The sequence below is a fragment of the Aptenodytes patagonicus genome, chromosome 23, assembly GCF_965638725.1.
Source record: "Aptenodytes patagonicus chromosome 23, bAptPat1.pri.cur, whole genome shotgun sequence".
NCBI lineage: Eukaryota > Metazoa > Chordata > Aves > Sphenisciformes > Spheniscidae > Aptenodytes > Aptenodytes patagonicus.
In genome coordinates, this window is record NC_134971.1 from 668,478 (window position 1) to 690,257 (window position 21,780).

A 21,780-nucleotide genomic window follows, 5' to 3' on the forward strand; every position below is an offset into this window, starting at 1 on the left:
GCGAGACAGGAAGGCGACGCAAGGGCTATGGCATGCCACCGGACAACCCGCTTGGTATTTGCCGGCAACCCTTGGAAATCTTGTGTCTGCAGGTTCAAGCCCTAAGCTGCGTTGAGCTATTGAAGAGCTGAGCGGGTCTCCAGCGGGAGAGCACTCAGCACTCAAACCCTTGCTGTGTTTTAGCACTGGAGAGCTGCGGCTCTCTCCGGGCGGCCGGAGCTCTCCGAACGCCGTGCGCAGCCCCGTCCCGCTGACCCTGTGCGTCCAGGGATCACAAAGTTCACCGCAAGCACCTCTTCGGTCCTTACCGAGCACTGTAATCGTGGTGTAAATTTCCTGGGGGGGATCAGTGTAGAGCTGGCAGAAGTACCTTCCTTCATCAGAAATGGAGACGTTTGTCAAGGAGACTCGGAGCTCGCTGTTGGAGAAGTTCACCAGCTGGAACCTGCTGTCCTTCAGGGCTGCGGAGCAAGCACACCCTTAGTGACTGCGATGAGAGACGCAGCGTCCCCTCTCACCACACAACAAAGTCCAAGGTCTATAAAAATGGCAGCAGCAGCAGCATCTAGACAAGCACCCCGCGGGTTCCTGACTGCAGCTTCCGTCCTGCTTCTTACCTTTATGTCTGGACCTATAAAATATTTCTGTTCTCAGATCATTACAAAGAATCAACATGAGCAAATCACCAGGCACGGTATCGAATCCGTGGACACCGTTTTATTATCGGATGGCTTAGGGACACGTAGGTAAATCGCTTACTGTGAAAATCCACTTCTACACGCACCCATTTCTGACCATATGCAGTCAGTGGGCTAGGGACAGCGTGAAAGATAAAAGAATTGGGGAAAGCATAGTTTAAAATTTGTTTCCTGACCAGTATCGGCTGTGCAAATGCTTTCAGGAATTTGGAAACCGAGCATTTTAAATCTTACCAGCCGAACACAAGGGCCTCGAAGGGCGGTGCAAGCGGAGCGAGCCAGCCCCCGCCCGCGTACATCGTCAGATCATACGACGCCTCGGAAGAGAACGTGGTTTGCCGTGCGTCTCCACGACGCCAGGCACAACGTGCCACCGTCCCCCGTCCCCGCAGTGACACCAATGCAGACAACAAAGCGTTTCATTGCAGCTACCGTGCTCCGTGGCACTGTCACAACAGGAAACAAAGCCAGGCTCGTTGGCTGGACACGGCAGGGACGGGAGATTCTGTTTTTGTTATAAAGAAGCACAGATTGTCTCGAAAATTTCAGTCTTCGAACCAAGCAGATTACCTCTGAGAACACTGCACTGCCTCGGCGTTGCCCTATTCAATTTGTTTGTGTCAGCTAAATATTTGGCACTCGATTGCAATTCACCCTGAATTACTACAATCAATTCCTATTGCAAAGTAAGACGGTCTGACTTTTAAAGGGGACCATCGAGGTTTCCATTAAGGAGAAAGATTATAATTGCCTGTCTCATCTACCCTCTAAAGAATTGACTAAACTTTAAGTGCCCAGCATTACATTAAAAGAAGAGATCTTTCCCCGGGTGCAAGCGAAGCGCAGGAAAAGTTGTTGTCAAACAAGGAAAGATGAAACTTACGTCTGAAATCTCTGAAATAAATCGTTTGTCTGTTGGGATTCAGGAGCTGAATCACCGAGTCGTCGCTGTTCTTGACTCGGCAGCTGATGGTGGCGACGTCTCCCTCCACCACCGTCACATCTTCGGTAACCAAATTCTGACCATCACCTTCGGAAGAGAGCAAAGATGAGAAACAGCAAAGTCAGAAATGACGTCGGCAAGTTTCATTTGGAAACGAAAAGCTCCACCGCCGCCGCATGCTCAGCGCCCAGCGGCACAACCCACGGGCCACTCTGCCAAAACGATCTTGGATTTTTCACTGACCGGCCTAACCGAGGAAGAACTTGTATTTTCTGCAGGGGGAACCCTGGGCAGGCAACGGAGGAACATCAGCCGGCGAGCCATTGACCCCGGGTCTTCCAGCCAGCTGGGGTTATACGGGAACGGGACCCCCGTTACGCCCCAGTAACTAAGCAAACATACCTCGCACAGCCACACTTGGCTTTTGCTGGGACTGATACTAATTTCACTGAACAGGCACAATCACCCGCACGACAAACACTCAGAACAGCAAAGCCCAGGAATACAAATACGGATCTCCCCCCCCCGAACTGTACTGGCCACCGCTAAATTAAAGAGGAGTAATTGGGAGGGAGCTCTACGATGGGAATACAGGAAAAAGGACTACTCTATGGCTACCACTGTATGGCCTCGCCACGGAGCACGCTTTTTATTGCAAAGAAGCCATTTTACCCCGGCACATTCTCTCTGCCGTATTTTAAAGCGTGGCCAAAGGCAGAGGACGAGGGAAAGATCGCACCGGCCGCCGCACGCCCCTCCATGCTTTAATACTCGTACCGGCCTCGGGGGAGCAAGTTCCACGCCACAGGCATGGAAACGGCAGGAATTCGCTTCCTCTCTCAACAGATGAATTTTGTGAAATTACCTTGAAAGAACAACGCGCTGGAAGAAGCACTTATCCTTTGACTTGCGGAGACAGACTTTAGGGAACCAGGTTCCACTCCCTCTGTGTAATCAGCAGGCGCTATTAATGTCCAGAGGCAGGAAAAAAAGGATTCGATGCAATTATGCGGTGGGAGCCTTGTAATCATTTACAGGTCATCACCTCGAAAACTCTCCTCCTAATGAATCGACTCGTTACATCACATGCATGCCGAGAAATTTGCTTCACGTGTTAACGAACGCAGAGGAAGGGAGTTTGAAAAAAGCGCTTTGCGTGTCGGTTTTTCTATAGCTACCGGGAATCTCGTCAAGACTGGAAAGCGAGCGGGAGGAGTGCGGAGCCAAGGCAGGAGCGGGGGACACCACCCGAGGGACTCCAGCCAGGGCGGAAGGCTAATCGGAGTCCCTTTCGGCCACGGCTTCGGTCTGCTTTCAAACCACGCAGGCGTTACGGAGGAGGGGGCAAAGCAACGTGGGAGAAATTTTGCAACTCTGAGCGCCGATTTGCCCAACGGCGTGAGGGTACGCGGGCACCTGTCCACGGGCTGGGTGGCCAGGAGAAGCCCTCTGCTGATTAACAGAGACCGGCGGGGAGACAGTCCCGCTCCCAAGTTAGCCACGAAAAACGCCAAAACTGCAAGACTTCGGTAAGGTTTGCAAACACTAGGTCTGGGGATGTTAGTTATACTCTAGTTTTTCTCTCGTCTTGCATTGTCTCCGTCCTCCTTTCTTTTTGACTTACTTTTATTATTAGACGAGCCTTGGAAATAAATGTTTGACAACAAGTTTGCATGGCTTGGAAAGAAAGAGACTGAGAAATCATCAGACACCTTTCCACGCCTGACGGCACCGAGGTGAAGTCTCGGCACGTTTTCCTGCCCTCCTGGTATAAATTTCCTTTCTCCGGATTGATGAACCTTGAACAGCGTCACGAGAAGTTGTTATCAAACAGAATAACACCCGTACCAGACAAGAGTCCCCCAGGCCATCGCAAGAGGTGCAAGAGCCCCTCACGGACGTTTCCCTGGCTCCTGCTCCACTTTCTGCAAGTTGGTCATGCTCAAATCCCCCAGAACCGAGGACGAGCATCCAGCCACCCCGCCACGCTGTCAGTACCCTTAATATAGCGTTCTTGAACGCTCCTAACCGCTGTAATGCGCAGGTTTGTCAAGTAACGTAAACCTACCTGATCAAAGGCGGGGGATACAACCGCGTTACTTAACAACGTAAGCTTACCGTCCGCGCGGTGTAAGACTTCACACCCAGTCCAGAGGGTTTAAAGCCGATTAAAGACAGTTGCGGGCAGGACAACCCATTAGAAGACTGCAATATGTCGTCGTACCCGCTACTTGGTACCGGCCCCAGTGAACGAAGCGTTGCCTCGTGTCCGCCGCGGCACTGGGACTGCAGGCACGCCTTTCCCCTTCCGCGCTCGGGGACAGGTCCCCAAACCCTTCGCCCCCGTACCGACGGCGCAGACCCCGAAGGCTATCCAACGCAGGAGCCACATCAGCCGCCTAGCGCGGCGCCTCGCCGCGCTGAAGAAGAACCACGGAGGTGTCACAGCAGCGCAGAACCGACCCCTGACAGGCACAGTCAGGCTCCAGCGTAAACGACGTTCGAATAGCTCAAAGGCAGCGCAAGCAAAAATATTAAATGTTACTAACTGCTTCTGGGGAATAATTTTATCAAACCCATTGAAAACAAGGTTCTTGCACAAGGATCAGCTTGATATGTTCTCATACACGCAATATTCACTACAAATCATTAACAAAGCTATTAAGATTCGATTTCCATCTAAGCAATTATTGCTAGCATATTTTTTTACATTTACTTTAAAAGACTCAATCCTATTTTCAATTCATTAAACTGTTCCTTGCATTTACTGAATTTTACATCAGCTTAGAAACCTATTTGAATTAATAAGAATTACAGTAGAAGTAATTTAGAAATAAATTATTTGAAGTTCAAGCCACTGAAGCTTTTCAGGCCGGGATGCTGCTACATTAAGCCCGCTGACTGATGGCTTTAGAAGTCCAGCATCTCGGTCCAGGCTGGCATCAGGATCCCTCTCAAGAAGGCGTTTATTCTCCCCAAGGGCCCGGGGTTAACGACAGGCAGGGTGCACGTAAGGACGCGCTGAACCCACGGTCTGAAGCAGCCAGCATCTCCAGCCCCGCGGACTTTGCGTATTTATTCTGAATCAAAGGGCGCCTAATCCGGCCGCTGTCTGCAAAGCTCCTCTTGCTCCGCTGACCTGAATTTGCTGGCTTAACTGGAAGCACCAGACCGTGCAAGTTAACACTTTGGGTATCTGTATTCGTACCCGCTCCCCCTTACCAAGACGAGAAAGTTATTTCCGTAAACAGCATCAATTACAAACTCTAAATTAAATAAAAACGCAACGTGAAGCGAGAACTCTTTAGACCCATCTTCACGTCGACATTTCAGGAAGTTTCTCGGTAAATATTTACTGGCAGTATACGAGTATTTTGCGGAGCATTAAAGCAGAGACGTTTACAGCATTACAACGTGTTGTAACAGAAAAGGAAAGACCGGGGTGGGGGGGAAGAAGTTTATGGACCCAGCATAGAATCACAGAAGTTGAGAGAAGCAAAGGAAAGCCACTATTGAAAACCAGCTTTAAATCACCTGCCAATTCGTAATACGGGGGGGGGGGGGGGGGGGCAGGGCATGAGTTGCGGGAAAAAACCCAACAGAATTATAGGGGATAGATTTTCATCTATGACATGTGGATGGACTATAAAAGCCCCTGTGCATTGTCCTTGTACGAGACAACAGTTTCTTGTTGGTAAGTCCAACACGAAGTACAAATCCTCTCCCCGGCGTTCCATGCGCCTAACGGACAGACTCCAAGACCCGACTTGGGAGTTTTGATCATCTCGATCTCGAGTATAAGGCATCGCTATCGAGGGAGGCGAAAGGCAAGGTGAAAGAAGCCAGCCTCCGAGGCGGGCTTCGGGGCGAAGCGCCGTATATACGTGACATATGTATACAATATTAACGAGCAAGTGTAATAGCTGAAACAGATATCTGCAACGCAAGGGGAAGGAAAAAGAAATGCTGCGCATGTTTCCTTTGTTACCCAAAGCAACTCTCCGGCCTCATTTACTGAATCTCTCTGTGCGACGTAAAAAATGACATCGTATTTTACACTTCCCGGAAGGGGGAGCAGAGACGGAGGGATGCAACGCTTGAGGAACGGCTTTGGCTGGAACCTATACACAATTAATTTCTGCACTTGTCCTTCTGCCTTAGACCACCGCAGTCTTGGCTTTCAGGACTGCGAAGACAGACACGGACGAGCAAACTGTGCTTCAAACAAGTTCCTCTTAGCTGGACACAGCCCAGGGACCTTGGCTCATACGCAGCGGTCACATCTAAAATCGATTCTTTCTCCACTCGTAGCACACCAGGGTAGAGTGAAACGTCAGGGAGAAAAGAGGGAAAGATTAAGGATACGTGCTCGTGAGCACGCTTCTTCAATTCCCAACAGAACGCGAGCCACAGGTGCTCTATGGTGAGCAGCGGCACTGCTGATTCAGTGTACAGGATACTGACACAAATGCTTGCCAAGAAAGAGTAATTTGCATGGCACCTGAACTATGTAAGCCCATAAACTTAAACAAAATTCCTCTTAATAAATTGAGTCAAATGGAACAACCCACACAGATACACAGACTATTTGTTCGTGTGCTGGAGGGAAAAAATGACACCGTGATCAATCCATGGAATTAACGTAATTTGAATGTCAAAACTCATCTATCAGTTTCAGCTATCTAAAAGGAATGCGGCGGTTAAATAACCAGATAAACATTAAGCAGGTTTTACAAACACCTAGCGATCCACCTACTCCAAAAGCTTCGTCTCCCTGTTGTTACTTCTCTTTGCTGAGCAGTTCCTACGCTCTTCTCCATCCATCAGGGAGATAGCATCCCTTCAAAATAAACGTCACGAACCGTCTTCTCGGGAAGACTGCAGGAAGCAAAGAGCCTTTTTGGCGTGCTCGAATACAGGAACCAGACAGAGCAGGCGAAAGGAGGAAATCAAACCGCCGTTTAATTTCTCTGCAGACTTGCTTCAAGGAGGGAGGAGAGAATCGACAACGCTGTGCTGGAAGAGGTTGCGGGAGCTCAGTGCATCTGGTCTTGAAGTCTTGAGGGACCGTTTTAAAAAGCTACTATCGTCACACTTGAACTTTTGAGAAGAATGGACAATCCACTCTAATTGTGTTGGCAAGAAAAGGCAATTGCTTTTTACAGAGTTAATTTCATGACATCTTTTCGCGGGCGAAAGAATGATAGCAATTTTAGATCAGGCTGCCTACGTACGTACGTACGTAGGCACGTGAGCGCACGACACGGCTTTCATCACACGCGAACGCTGCTGCAGCTGAAGACGCCCTGCGCCAGCGATGAAAAGGATCGGGTCTGGCGTTGGAAAGTAATGCTTAAAACACACACGCTAAAACCCAGTCCGTATTCCTCAGCGTGTATCGGAAGCACACAGAGATAGGGACGTCGTCACCCACTTGCGCAAAAAAGCTTATTGTGAAAACTTTAGGGCGAAGGGAAGGCAGGAGAAAAGGCAGCCTGCTGCCGCCTATACCCATGCCCAATCCCTAACGGAAGCCCTCCGAGGCCACGGAGTCTGGAGCCACGCGTGGGCATCTCTGAGCAATTCTTCTTTTAATTTGACCCTCATCCTCAGAGCAGAATTTTGTTTTCCGCCGAGATTTACAACTAACATTTTGAATCGGCAACTTCCTCTTCTGCTAAGATCTAATTACCAGTTTTGTGACCCCGAGTCAAGCATCTCTGAGATTTTCCTGCATTCAAGTAGCTCTTACTCCCTCTTCAACACCTCCGTCCATGGCCAGCAACTGACGCAGAGGGGCCAAAACGCAACTCCGCCTCCCATGGCAAAAAGCTCTTCAAAAAAAGTAGCGGCGGCAAACAAAACAGAATTCTAGAAAAAAAAAAAAGTCTCATTTTCAAGTTTGCTCCGCTGTGCAGGTCTGTCATCTTCAACACACTGCCGTTAAGTTTTGCCCCGTGGAAATCCCTATCTACTGAGCACCAAGAGCGACAGCTACTTTCCAGCAAGGCGTCGCACCGCAGCCTCAGAACCAAACCCAACAGATCTTGCTGAAATGACACGAAGGGAAGGGGATACCACGGCTCAACTTCTCTCTCTGAACCTCAGGCCACAGCAAATCGATACGGTGACGCTCACCTTGTACCAATATTTTTACTTTCAAATTTAATGCGTATTATTCTTCCTTTACCACTACAGCTAGGTTTAAAAGAATTGCTCTGAGAAAGGACACTGCCGATTCTGTTGCTACCAGTTTTGGCATCACCTGACGATGCTAAAAGCATCAGTTTCCGCTTGGGGAGAAAAAGGTGGGGTGGGTGGAATTAACACTCTCAGGAACTATTCCCAAACTGCCAGCGTCACGGTTGGGTACAAATACAGGTATTGCCGATCACGAACGAAGTGCACTGCCAATGAAGGAACTACTCCTTGGCGACGTACGATGCCTCCTGCTTTCAAAGCAGAGCACGATTCTGCGCAAAGGTTTATCACTTCTCGGGAGAGGGAACGGCAAAAAAGAGAAGGAGGCGCCAGATTCAAGCTTCATACCGTTCTCATCGGAGCCAAGATCGACACGGACCTCGCCACCCATCCCCAGAAACCATCAAAGCTAGGGTGAAGAGCTCGTACACGTTTTTGGACGACCAGTCATGCGATCCAAGCGGATGCCCGCCAGTGATCCCGTAACCGGGACTGGCAACCGCGAGGCTTCTGCTCTTCACAGCGAGTTTCTGCGAGCTTCCCTGACGTCGTCTGCGGGGACAAAACCACTCCTGCCACTCGGCATCCTCAGCGCCAGCTATTTCATCTTCTTGCCGCACGCTTTACTCAGCCTCTGTAATTGCAGGGGCCTATCTCCCCTCTTTCTCAGTACATATTTTAACAGGCGCGCACACGTGTGAACGCTTTCAGCACCTTTCAGCAGCGATGCAGCCGGCGAGGCAGGCGACTCCTTTCCCCAGCTCTCCCCCAGCTACGGCTCACGCTTCCCCGCTGAATTACTCTCCTCGTCTCAGAGAGAACATGCAAGGTGGTGCTAAAAATTACTTATTGTGGGGAGCATGCCTACGTTATGAAACATACACTTCAGAAAAATATACTGCAACTTCGGGCAAGTTGCGCACAGCTATTAAATTTGTGGAGAAAAAAATGCTATAGCCACCTCTACAGCTTTTCTCGCTTCAGGAGCGAGAATAAAAGATGACAATAGCTCTGAACTGACACCAGAGGCTGTATTTACTTTAAACGTTTGTGAATTTCTGCGTGATGAAATGGCGTTGGGGGATTCTTTCTCCTGGTTTGTAACCAAAATGGTACAGAGATAGAAAACTGATGGGAAATGCCGCTAAAGCTACACAGCCGGCTGCGCACGGTTAGTCCAAAGGAAAGCAGCTCCTCTGCTTTCCTCTTGCTGCACAAGCCTGTGCGCTCTTGGCCAAAAGGTTTTTCAGCCTAAAGCGCTTTCTGACTTCCCGGTGCCCATCAACGCCGCTTTGCCCCCCCCTCCCTTCGCACGCCTGCCGTTACCGGTAACCACATCGGCGCGGGTTTGTGATCCGTCACCTGTGCTGGCATTAGATGTCGTGCTTGTCTTTCTATTACCCGGATATCGATAGATACAAATTCCACGGCCATACATCGCCCGTCCCTTCAAAGGTTACCATCGGCGGATGCTGGGGATCGATACGGATCTTATCTGTCACCAACCGGGCGGGGGGGCACAGCCAACGAGGCTCCCGGGGACCAGGCGGGGAAGAATTTGGCACGGCTCGCAGCGTTAGTGCCGTTTTTGCAACAAAGCCTGTTGTTCTGCAAATCTCAGGTTTTCATTCCACATTTCCAACCAAATCTTGTGACAGAAAGCAATTTATAACCATCGCCAGAAATTTAGTCTTTCAGAGTACGACCGTATTTCAAGTCAATGGGTTGGGACCGTTTGAAGGAGGAATCCTACGAGTCGCGCTCGCCACAATGGAGCTTCTGATGTCTGAAAGCGCAACTTCCATGTTTTGCTGCCACGGCTAAGTTGGAAAGCTGTGCGCTACGTTTTTCCTGCTTTAGAACTGATTTCTTAACCCATTTGACAGTTCTTAAATAAAAGATGTTGCTACTGCAGCTCTTCATTTTATTTATATCTATCTATCTATCTACGTAGGGATGCTCAAACAGTTTAACTAACTTCCCAGAAGAACAGCTTTCAAGAAAACAGAAGCAGCGGATCTCTCGCTTCTATTCTGGAGGCTGACAGTCCGTTGCAAGACAATAAAAGGTCACTTATTAAAAAAGAGTGTCTTGCTCTCGTAAGGTCAGCGGTTTATCAGAGCATCATCCAGAGGATGTCTGTGCGAGCACCGCTCCTTGGCTGCTGTACACGGGAGACACGGAAGATCTTTTTGGGGAAGGGTTTGAGAAAGGGAGGCAGGACGAGGAAGTCACCCCCCGAGAGCTGCCTGGGGGCTCCGAAGGGGGCTGTCAGGGGGACGCGAAAAGGGAGAAGCGAGGAAGTGCCTGGAGGAGCGAGCAAAAGTGCAGTAAAAAGGCGAAGCTGTGCACAGCCTCAGGAGGAATACAAGGCGGGTACCTTGCACTCGTGTTCCTCTTTACGCTCGGCCGTCACTGCAAGCCATCATCCGTCAGGGACAGCACCTAAAATCCAACGCTTCGTACTCCCTTACCATTGCTCGGAAGCGGCATCAGCAAGGCAGACGTAGTTTGACAGCGTAAGATGGTCCCAGCAGACTGCTTCCTCCATTCGGTATGTTTAAATAATACTCAATTAGGATCAACGCTCATTTATTATTAACCTCGCCCTAACACAGAATTCCTTACCTGCGTTGTATCTTCCAGCTACATCGCTATCAAGGACACACGTGGCCTAGATCTAAGGAAGGAGACCTCGATTAATCCGCAGTCTAAAACACACGTGGAGTTTCCTCCCTCTGTCATGACTTGTTCCATTAGGAGCTGAAGTCTGACGTACAGCAGGTTGCTGCAGGTAAGAGGAGGCAGCACTGATGAAATATTCAGTTTTCACAGATGATGAGTGCATTCAGTACGTTTACATTACCAGAACAACGTTATTTAACAGGACCTGCTGCCTTACGTTCGTTTCTGTCTCTGCCACGGGGGGCTAAAGCCGTGGCAGCCTCTGCTGAAACCCTAAGCACGGAAAGAGAGAATTTACGTGTTTGCAGGTTTGTCACCCGCACCGTCACCTCTATTTTTGTACTGTAGAGGCTGGCAGCAGCCACATGCTTCGGATTTAGCACGGCACTGGTCACACTCGGAATTGGCACGCGTATCTTTGGAGGAGGCTCGCCCATCTGCTCTCTCTCCACCTTTCCCCGCAGCCGTCGAGGCTACGCTACCACGGGCATAAATCAGGTACCGTGGCTGGACAGCAGACACGGTGGGGGGGGACGGACGGACAGACGGACCTTCCCTCGGCATCCTCCGCACACGGCCGCCAGCGGGGAGCACTTGCAGGGATACGAAGCACCCCAGTTCCTTCATCCCCCGAGACGCTCCTCGCGATTCCCAAGCGTTTTGTGAAGGTGCCGTTGCTATTGAAGTCCGCTTTGGTATACAACTCAATTCTTCGGTACCGCAGCGCCTGCTCTAGGCGCCCACGCCCCCCAAAAAACGCCAGTGGGGATTAGTCAGAATGACGGGATTTTCCAATAACGAGGAAAGCTGTTTCAAGTCAGATGATGGGTTTCATTTTACTCTAATGAGCAGATATGTCTTATAGCCATAGCTGTAACCCATTTCTCGCAGAGCTTTTAACATCCTTTTTTTCTTCCTGTCAGTAGCATCTGTCACAATGTGCAGCTTAACAATCTCTTTTAAACCCAAGAAATCTTTATTTCCATAAAGCACCCAAGATGAATTTTGATCAACATCAGCCCGATCTCTTTTCTAAAGAAAGGATCTCTCGTAACCGCCTGCGCACGTAAGTTAAAGCTGTTCTGAAGTCTTTAGTTCTGCCGCTGCAATAGGCAAGAAGTAAATGACAAAATTAATGGCAAACGTGCAAACCCATAGAAAAATGTCCTGAAGCACAATGGGATAACAGATAATAAATTGGAATACAATATTTTTCGTGGGGTATTCTGGCCGATTCCCATTCTTTGGCTAAGCACGCAGTCAGCTTTAAATTACAACACTTTACGGGCTGCATTATCCGCAGAAGTTGTTCTGCAAGCCTTCGATGGAACGCCCGCAGAACTTTTACCCAAAGCGTTTACCGTTACGTAAAACGAGAAGGCAAAATATTCACCAGCTCGAACAACTGAGAGCTCGTACGTCTGGACTACCCCTCCACACACCAACCCGTCAAACACTGAACGCGCAAGGATGAGTTCTCCTCCACGGAGGAAGCCGAGTTTATATTTTGCCCTTTGAAGTCGGTTCCCAGTTTGCAGCCGTGGGAGAAAGGCCGATCTCGATTCCCGCCGAAGGATCAGCTTTTTGAGCCGCTTTGCTCGCACGCGCCACCTGCCCACTCTTCACCTTTTGGGAACAGAGCGCACACGTTCACGTCGCCATCCTGGATTTCGGTCCCCTGCCGCCCCCGAGGACGAGCACAGCGCCGCCGCTCTCGGCCAGATCCCGGGGCGTAAACCCGTCCGCCCCACGCTGCTCCGGGGAGGGGACACGGGACCGTCCCTTCCAAGAACCTTTGCCCGGCTGCATCCAAACCCGGAGCGAAAGACGGCCTTGCGCGAGCTGTCTGCACGCTTCGCTTGATGTCCGAAAGGGGGAGATGCCCACGCTGCACAGAAACCAAACCTTTCAGGGCTCAGCGCAACGCTAAAGATGAAGACACAACGCGCCTCCTGCTTTGCCAGCCTCTAGAATTCAGGCGTTCAGCATTTTCCAGGCCTTCCCCCCCTCCCCCGTGGTAAGGCCAAAAATGCCGCTACTATCTTTTACAGTAAGAGCTGGGGGTTTCTAATGGAAGCTACCGGTCCCAGCTGCCGGGGGCTTCACTGAAACGACAAATACAACGAGGCTCGGTAAAAGAAAACTAAAACCGCACCGTCGCGAGATGGAAACGGCATTAGCGCAAACGGCAAAACAGAATTACAAAATGCTCCGTCTTCCCAAACACGCAGCCTAATCCCAAAAACCTAAACCACTCTCTGATGTGCCGATCCAAGGATTACCGGGAGCTTAATCTGATGGAGCTAGCGAAGAGCGTTGCCAGCTGCACAGGATCCAAGGGCTAACCGAAGCGGCAGTCCCCGCTGCCGCCTGCCCAGGGCCGGGCTCTGCCGGCGGCTCGCCCGAGCCAAGCGGGGTGCACGCTGCCGCCTTTGGGAGCCCTGTGCCGGCCAGCTCGCCGAGCAGTTCGGGGGCAGAGCGAGGTTTACGCTTCCAATTTTTATAAGCCCGAGTTTTCCCGCGCATCAGGACTTCTCGGGCCCTTGCAGATTCTGCATTTCTGCTGCAAAGCCCACGTTTACGGGGGGGGGACGGGACCGAAGGGCAGATCCACGGCCTCAGCAACAAGACGCTCCAGCAGCGCCCGTTTTGTTTGCCTGTTCGCAATAGCCCCACATTCCCATAAAAGAGCCGAGAAAGTTTCCACTTCACGTCTTTCCTGGAGTTACTCTGCTGCCGTGCGGGGTTTGGGAAACCCAGCTGGCAGGACCAGACAGGTCGCTTAAATAGCCACGCGTCATCGGTACGCGCGCTGTTCAATGAGGAGGGGGCACTGGGTTTAGGGGTCTATTTCCTTCCCTTCTTTTTCTTTTTTTTTTTCAAGCCCCCCCCCCTTTAGGTTTTTTTTTTAGTGATTAGAGACAAGATCTTTTGTCAAAGGGAGAATGACAGACACCGTCAGCCAGGGTTATGCGCTCCCCCCCCCCCGAAAACGGGGTGGGGGGGGGAAATCTCAGCAGCAGCGTTACGATCAAAGTGAGAATTCCTTCCAATTTATACTTCCAAGAAAGGATAAAAAGGTATGTTACAACAAAAGCCTTTAGTCTAGATTCCAGATCAGACACAGTGATGAATGCTAGCCTAAAGGGCAACATATTTGTAAGTTTTAAGTCTCTTGCAACACCAACTGTCCTGATTTATCCCTGCGATAAAGGCAGTTTTGAGAGCTGTTTCACCATATTTATTATTTTACAGAAGAGGAGGGAAAAAAACGTGGAATCAGCCCTCAATCTGCCACCCGCCGGATTTATAAATGTTAGTAAAAGACCAATGCTAATGTCTTTAAACATTAATCTACTCGCTGCAGATTCTGCACGTCCCCCCCTTCAGCCTCCGCCCGGTAGTTCTTCCAGGCTAGGGGAAATAAAATGTGTTTTTGTATTTATCCCCCCCCCCCTTCATCTGTGGGATTTGCTTTGGCTAAACCCATGGAAAGAAAAGAAAGGGCAGATGCTCCTGAACACATTACTGCCTGCTGTCAGTGCTTTGCCAGCTGAGTGGAAGGCACAAAGCTCTGATCCAGCGTTTATTTTTGAAGATGCAGCTTGCTTGATACGTGCTCATTCTTCATGCCTCGTTTCCAAGAGAGAATCTGCGTCTGTGTGCTGGCTAACAGGACAAAGGCGAAGTTGGAAGGAAGGGAAAAAGAAAGCGTATGCCGCACCGCAAAAATAAAAACCACGATTTTATAAACTGCGTTAGCCCAGTCCCCCTCACTGCGTCTAGAGTTACGGCAACGGGACCATAAAAGCAATACAGAAATACCGAGAAAGAAAACGTTTTTGGATGTGGTCCCGCTCGAATCAGCAGGCACGCATTGCGCCCCAAACCCCCTCGAACGCTCGATCCATCCCAAAGCGGGTAAAGCAGAGCATCGCACGCCGCCTGGGCTGCCCCGGCCCCAGCGGGGACCCAAGGCAGGGATGGAGACGGAGGCTCAGCGGCACCCCACCACGGCGGAAGGGAGAGGCGAGGAGGAAAAGGGTCAACCTTTCCGCTCGCCCGGCTTGCCAAAAACAGCTCGGGCCACAGGAGCCCAACACCTCCGAATTCAAAGTACTCCCCTCTTGCCAAGCACTCCGTGAATGCCATCGCGTATTCCTTAAAGTTGCAGTTGCCTTTTAAAAATGGGTTGTATTTAGTTTTTAATTAAGCCTTCGTCTTTCTACAGAAACCCATAGGCCTTGAGGTTTAGATTGTAATTTTAAACAAAAGTAAAACGGTGAATGCCTTTTACATGCAACACCATTAGATATAATTAAGCAATGGGTAAAGCATATATCGTGCTATAAATGTCATTTAGTTTTACAGTTAAACTCATCAGCATTTATCAAAACACTGCCTCAAGAAAGAACGAGACAGCTACAGCTAGCGACTCCAATTCGCTGCTGTCTTTGAAGCAGCGTGCTCCCAGGCAAAACCGCAGCAAGAAAAGCCTTCGCATTTCGTATTTCCATCTTCTTGACCGAAACGTTAATTTTCTGCCGCGTTCCTGTACACGGCAGGACGGGTGAGGTGTTAACTACCGCGCGCTAACGCTGGGGAAGGGACTCCAGGGGAAGCCCCAGACGCCGGGGCAGGACGAGCAACCTCATGCAACATCTTGCCAAGGGTCCCAAAATGACGACCCTATCGACAGCGCTTCTGCCGGATTAACGCCTGCGTGTCCAGCGCTGCTCCCTAAAGTCGTACGAAAAGAGGCGGAAATTATTTACTGGACTTTGGTGAGCGTCAGCAGGAACCGGCGCGTTTTGCTTTTGCTCTTTAGGATCCTGCTTTGTTCTAGCACCTTCTGCTTTCCCACCCTCTCAAGCTCCACATCTCCGGCTGCCGAGACGGTGTAAAACCAAAGCCCGCAGCCTTTACGCTGGTGGCAGGACTGTCGCTGCCTGATGGCAGGACCGTGCCACCGCCTCCTCCCTCGGGGCGGCGCGACCGTCACAGCTCCGTGGCGTATCGTTATCGGGCTGCCTGTTTGGACGAGAGGAGCTACGTAATGGACGCACGCCGATCGCCACGGTGTTCCTGCTGCAGCAGGTAGGAAGTCTAAGACAAAAATTACATTTCTGCGTCTGCTTTCTGGTTGAGGGGGCGTTTGAGGTACCGCAAAAGGGGTGCGAACTGTAAAGAAAGAAAAACACGAGCAGCGTGCAGTACCCAGATACTGCTGTGCCTGTTCTACTTTCAACTCTCAACACTTCTTGTTTGCTCCTGAGAAGCATTAAAACATGCAAACTGAGCCCATTAGAAGCAATTTTCAATTTACTGCTCCTCCTTGATATTCACATGGTAAACACCAGCAGGTTATCAGCTCCATCAATAAGGATCGCAGGCACCCGCTTGACTGTAAACTATGTCGAGCTCCCCGACTTTGCAGCTTTAGACAGAAGAAAAGGCAAAAAAACCCCAGATTTGAAACCGATGTTTCATCATTACCCATCGTTAAAAAATTACGCTCTTGTACAAATCCAGAAGTAGCAAGGAGTGAGCGCTGAACGTTTCTGCAAGTAGGTATTATTAGTTCTGCCTTTCTGCAGTTGTGTAAAGGAGTGTTTTTAAGCGGGTGAGGTTCTCCTCCTCCTTTTCTCCCCCCTGCCCTGATCCGCCTGGCATTACAGCTCTGCAGCAGAAGCAACCGTCTCCTTGCTCAAACGTCTCCTTCGCACCCGTGTTGGCAAGGCAACAGGCATCGCAGGGCTTCGGGGAACTCGCTCCCGCGTCTGCGCCCGGAGAGGGGAGACGGGAAGGACCGCAGCAATCAAGCAGCGCTTTAAATACCTGAATTTCGTCTCGCTTTGCATTTGTACCTTTTCTGAAAGATTTGAAGCCGCTCCCGGCACGGGGCTGCCGCCATGCTTACAAGGAACAAGCCGGCAGCCGGTGACTGTTCAGAGCAGCTAGGGGAAACCGTGAGCAGCCCTTACTGGAAATCGCACACACGGGTATTAAAACCAGGTTTCTGCCAGGACTCGAGCAATTACTACCTCGGCCATTTTGCTCGTGCATTTGCCCACGCTGCCTACCTGCAGACAACCTTATTTCCGATGGCAGTGCATCCCGTGGATAGCGATGGCCACGAAGCAAAAGCGGTATTCGAGAGGACCTGAGAAGAGGGAGAGCTGCGAGGTGCTTGCCATCTTCGGGAAAACCCCACAAATCGGTGAAGACGTCCAAGGGACTCATTCTTCCCCCAGTTTTTTTGCCCTTTTGGTTCTCAAGCGAGTTTTTCCCCCCTCTCTTACCGCAGCGTTCTCCCATGCTCGTGGGAGGCCCTCGGCTGGCAGTCCTTGGAAGGGATGTCCTTAAGGACGGCGCGGGCAGGGAGGACAGCAGGCGGACACGCTTTCCGTGCTGCTCATTTGCCACATTTCGAAGCTCAAGGGCCAGGCTTCTGAGGTGAAAGGAGTTTGGTCGGTCCAAGTTTGTACCCCCTGCCAACAACCCTCCTCCCGCCCACCCTGCAGCACGAAAACTACTAGTAGATAAAGCTCCCGTCTTCCAGCCCACTCAGCTGCCCTTAAAAAGGAGGGGGGGAGTACAGATTTACAGTTACAGCTAGCTGGAAGTACAGCCAGCGATCTTGGAAATGGACACTATATCCTGGCACCGGTCCTCTGGGTCACCTTGTTTTAAGATTGCGGGCAAATACAGAGAGAGACCACTTCACTTAAAAAAAAAAAAAAAAAAAAAAAAAATCTGTCTTCCTAACTGCTTGAAACGGAATTTAAAATGCATGTATGCAGCGCTCCTATCTGTTCGCTACTCTGAGTTTCTCCTTTGGCCTTATGATAAAAGAACGCAGGAAATTATAGCCAACCTTCCCCCCAGCCCGGAAAAGGGAATTAATTACTGCGAGCACAAAGTCAGCGCTGTTCCAATAAACTAACGCAATCCATTCAAGCGCTGAAAAGCAAGGAAAACATCCTAGAGGCTTGATACCTTGCTAGCCATTCATATCGTGTACCGACGTGGATATTACGGAACAGCTGTGCCCGGGACGATCACAAAGCCAACCTTATCTCCGCCGTTATTAGAATTAAATGAAGCCCCTCCTTCCCCGCACGCAGCGCCAGCGTGGCCAGGATTACAAAGCAACCTCAAAAAGCCTGCAGCTTCTTGCCGCGCCTGGCTTTGCGGCAGGGCTTACTTCTTTTAGCCAGGATTAGGCGATCGCGGCGATCAGCGACAAAGTTCCTCGATGCGAGGAACTTGCGAAAGAAGCAAGTATGTGCTCAGTGCCACCCCGAGCCGCCCAGTGCCGCGGATCAGCTCTCCGAAAGGCTCTCGGGGAGCCCGGAACGGGCGCAAGAGAGGGACGCTCAGCTGGAGGGATCCACTGGTCTCCGGTCACCCACGTTCAAAGGCCGGCTTTTCAACCTGGGGTCACGCTGGTGCCCTGCTTTCCCCTCCCCGCCGCTCTCCCCCTTCCTCCCTGCGAAGTCCCATCGTCTCTCCGGCGCAAGCCTGGGTAACGCCAGCAGCCAGACGGATCTGATGAACTGCAGTTTTTGCTGCAGTTTTGCACAAAACCGCGCTCTCGTGCCGGGACTGCCCAAGAGGGAGCAGCCTCTCTGCACTGCGGCTTTCGTGAATCCCCGGGTCAAACCGTTCAGCTCGCGCAGCACAAAGCTTGCATTGAATGCTGCTGCTGCGGCGGGGGAGCCTGCACGGGTGTCCGGCCCGGAGAGAGCCACGTCCAGCAGTCGTTCAAAGGAAGCAAGCAGATGGTCCGGTACATAAACAGCCTCCCCTCTTTTTATCTGTAAATACAGTCGCTGTATTTCAAAATCACATCCTCTCGCAGCTTACCTGTGTCTTCCTATTCTCAAAGCTCAGCACACCCAAATCGCCCCGCTGACGAGAGGGACACCAGACCTTTTACAGATGTTGCCAACAGCAGCTGAAAATCTACCAGCCGTTTCCTTCGCGTTTCTTGAAAGAACAGCTTAAGTTATACACATTCTTCACCCTTCTTTTCTCAAACCCCAACAGCTTGAAGAGGTCTGCTTCTTTTTGCCAACTTTTAAGGAACTGCAAGACTGGCCCTCCAGTACTCGGCGCATCAAGGGCAGAATATTTAAAAGACAGACTTGTTTTTAAAGGGAGCACTCTACAGTAAATAACTCGGCAGCACAGTCGGGAAAGTTTTAAGTTTTCAGCAGTTGACTGTTTTATTCAGCAGTCGCATTTGCATCCGAGAGCAAGAGAAATTCCCCCCCCTTAATCACTTGCAGCATTTAAAAACGCTTTATAAAACCCCCTCTAACTTCCAGTAAGGTCTGTCAAAAATACCCTGCCTTAAAACCCAGAAAGCCCGACCTTTCAATAACGCTGCTGTCAATGAACTGTGTGACGCACCACGTTTTGGAGCTACAGACATTATGTACAAGCCATCCCGGGTATTTTTCTAGCAAGTCACTGCAATTACAGCCTGCCTCAATCTGGCTTTTAAAAGCTGTTTGTATAGACTTGAAAATGGCTTTTGCTGAAACGCCGCTTGGGTGGCTTCTATACTGAAGGTGCTCTTGGTTTGGGTTTGGCTTTTTTTAAACCTGCCAGGGCTGCGCATTGCCGAAATATTTTCGGTAGCACGGGTTAGCCGGTAGCTGGAAGAGTTACACCAGTTTGCAGGTTATCGTAAATCACTTAATCCTCGCAAGGCGCTCACAGGGTTCCGCCTCCAAAGTTACGTTAATAACTCGCCCAGACCTGAGCAACATCATCCTCTCTGCAACAAGCGCAAGGTGCGAGTGCAACTCCTCTCGGCAGCCCGCCTCCTTGGGCTGCTGCTTGAAGTTTCATTACCCTGGAATAACGATCCCGTGAACGGAATTTATTGAGCTCAGCTGATGAGACAAAACACTGGCGTTTTGTGGAAAAACGCTTTGACACAGACACCGTATGCTTAACGCCGAAAATGAGCTAGCTTACTTTAACCAGGGAAATTTCGTCTTCCTACCGCCTGTATTTAATTTGGTAGCAGCTCGTCTTCCCGTCACCACCCTGAATACGGAGATCTAAACAGTGCACCTGGAAATGGATCAGCGAGCACGTGCTTTTCTCCGGTTGGGGATGAATTATCCTTTGCCTGCTACCCCGCGACAGCCACGAGCAGCCACAAGCCAGATGAATGGCTTTTTAGTCTGGGTTGCGTTACAAGAACAAAACAAACCATCATGAATCACAAGGTTTTATGGGTATGCCGTTTCGTATGATTTCCTAAAAAAAACGAATTACGTTCTGCTCATTAGCAAACCTTGCCGCACAAAGGGAAGGATTTTGAGAGCGCACAGCAAGCCGATTACACGGAGGTAGCGCGGGGGACAACGGACAATGAGTGAAGTCAAATTCTCTTTTAATACGCCCAGGGAAACAATAGCGAAATCAAATGGGGGTAGGGAATTAGGAAAGAAGGAAATTCAGCTGCCATACTCTTTGTTTCAATCTGAAATGCAGCATAAGGAATTAAACTTGTCGCTCTTTGACCGCAGGCTGCCAGAAGCCACGCGACATGGCCGACTCAGGGGCTGGGACGGCCGATCCGGGCGAGTCGCCTCCAGCACCGACAGTGATGAGCCCAGCGGCTCCTTCCCTGCTGCCGGCTGGGACGTGAGCGGCGGCGACCGGGACGTCTGTGAGCGCTGGTTGGCAGGATGGGAAACGCTGATCCTCGCCCCCCCCGCCCCCCCCAAAGCCTTGTAGCAGACATTTTCACTGTGAAATTGCGAGTTTGCGTTCATCTACCCCGATCTGCAGCGGCCTGTAGAGCTAGAAGGACACACCACGTTATCACGGGAGCAGTACTGCTGCTGTACTTCAGACTGAACTGCAATATACGCTGTACCCGTCGTCTTACTCAAAATCCCGTTGGGACGAGCTTTTCACGCCGGCTCAGAGGGGCAAACATCAACAAAACGTAGGCTGATAGGCAAGTTACCCGCGTAGACACACACGCGCCCGTCTCTGAGCAGACCTGGCAATAATTACCTACAGAAGCCAAAGGCATTTTTATTCAAACTTCCCTTCTTCTTTGGTACCTACCAAACTCTACAGAAAACGTTCAGAAGAAGCAAGCTTTAAAATACCAGGGTGTCAATAGGTATACAACACAGGGGGGTTGGTCGCTTACGAAACTCTACGTTTTACTACGCTTTCTCATCTGGAAGCATCTGCTATTGCACCGGCCGCACACTTGCGTCAACTTTGTGCTTCTGCTTGGGATTATTCGTGAATGGGAGTTTGAACCCAGTAACCGCGAGCCCACCCAGTTGCAAAGCTCCTGCGTTGCTCTACGCTGCAAGATTTTGCCAGCCGGTCCCGACTGATTTGGAGCAAGAGGGTTTTGGTGCTTTGGGACTGGAGTCCACCCACGAGCAAGCATCCAAGGCACGGCTCGCACGTGGCGCAGCCCGGCTGCGTTCGCCCCGCGTCTTGGGACAGCCGCGTCCCAACGCTTTCTGGCAGGGTGGAGAACTAACTGCTGGTTTCGTGCATGCCAATAAGCCGAGCGGGACCTTCGCCACGAGGCACAGAGGACGGCCACCAGCCTACGTGACACAGCGCCCATCACCAGCGTTCAGCCTGTACTCGTTATCCTGACTGCTGCCTTCCCAAGACCCGCCGGGGTGGGGGTGTTAGGGAATAAAAAGCTCGGCCGGAGCAACTCCTCCGTCTCCTACCTCGTCACGGCTAATGAGGATGGTGCTGAAGGTAGAGAGAGCAAACCTTCTTCCAAAGTACCGTGTGATCGTTTTGCTATGACAAGATCTGCTCAACCGAGAAGACGACTTGGCGTACTTTTCTGGTCTGAAAAAAGCTCCATCCTGCCTCATTCCCGATCGCCAACAATCATTAACGGTGAAACCCAAAAGAGCCGCAGCTTCTCAGTCCTTCTCCCTTGCTACCACCACCCTCCCCCCCGGCTGGAGCTTGGGACGCACAACCGGAGCTAGAGGGAACGTTTCAAATGGCGATCCCAATTAACGAGCCCACATCTATTCAGGTTAAAAGGTTTCGCAGCTTTCATTGAAAGTGTTGCTTTTGTCTTCCCGCCACCGTCCCTTCCCAAAGTAAGGGCTCATTACTGATGTAGACCAGTTTTGCAATCGGTTGGGAATGTGGTTCTCAGCACAATACCCCGGAGAGGCTGCTTTATGAGGTCTCCTAATACTACCGAAGAATGCCATGAAAACC

At 50.7% G+C, this 21,780-nt stretch overlaps 1 protein-coding gene across 10 annotated transcripts in view; it reads right to left on the reverse strand.

Annotated features, from left to right (window-relative positions):
* The window catches only part of CADM1 (cell adhesion molecule 1), a 166,297-nt gene that overhangs the window by 52,159 nt on the left and 92,358 nt on the right, over positions 1-21,780 (reverse strand). For 8 of the 10 annotated variants that reach the window (XM_076358465.1, XM_076358464.1, XM_076358460.1 and 5 more), the window contains exons 1-3: positions 16,611-16,785; positions 1,582-1,728; positions 309-461 (exon numbers count right to left, since the gene is read on the reverse strand). In XM_076358465.1, coding sequence (XP_076214580.1) covers positions 309-461; positions 1,582-1,728; positions 16,611-16,770 — 460 coding nt within the window. In that variant the 5' untranslated portion in view covers positions 16,771-16,785. Of the gene's footprint in view, positions 1-308; positions 462-1,581; positions 1,729-16,610; positions 16,786-16,829; positions 16,861-21,780 lie in introns of those variants that run through there. The other 2 variants (XM_076358463.1, XM_076358456.1) reach the window with 2 other exon arrangements.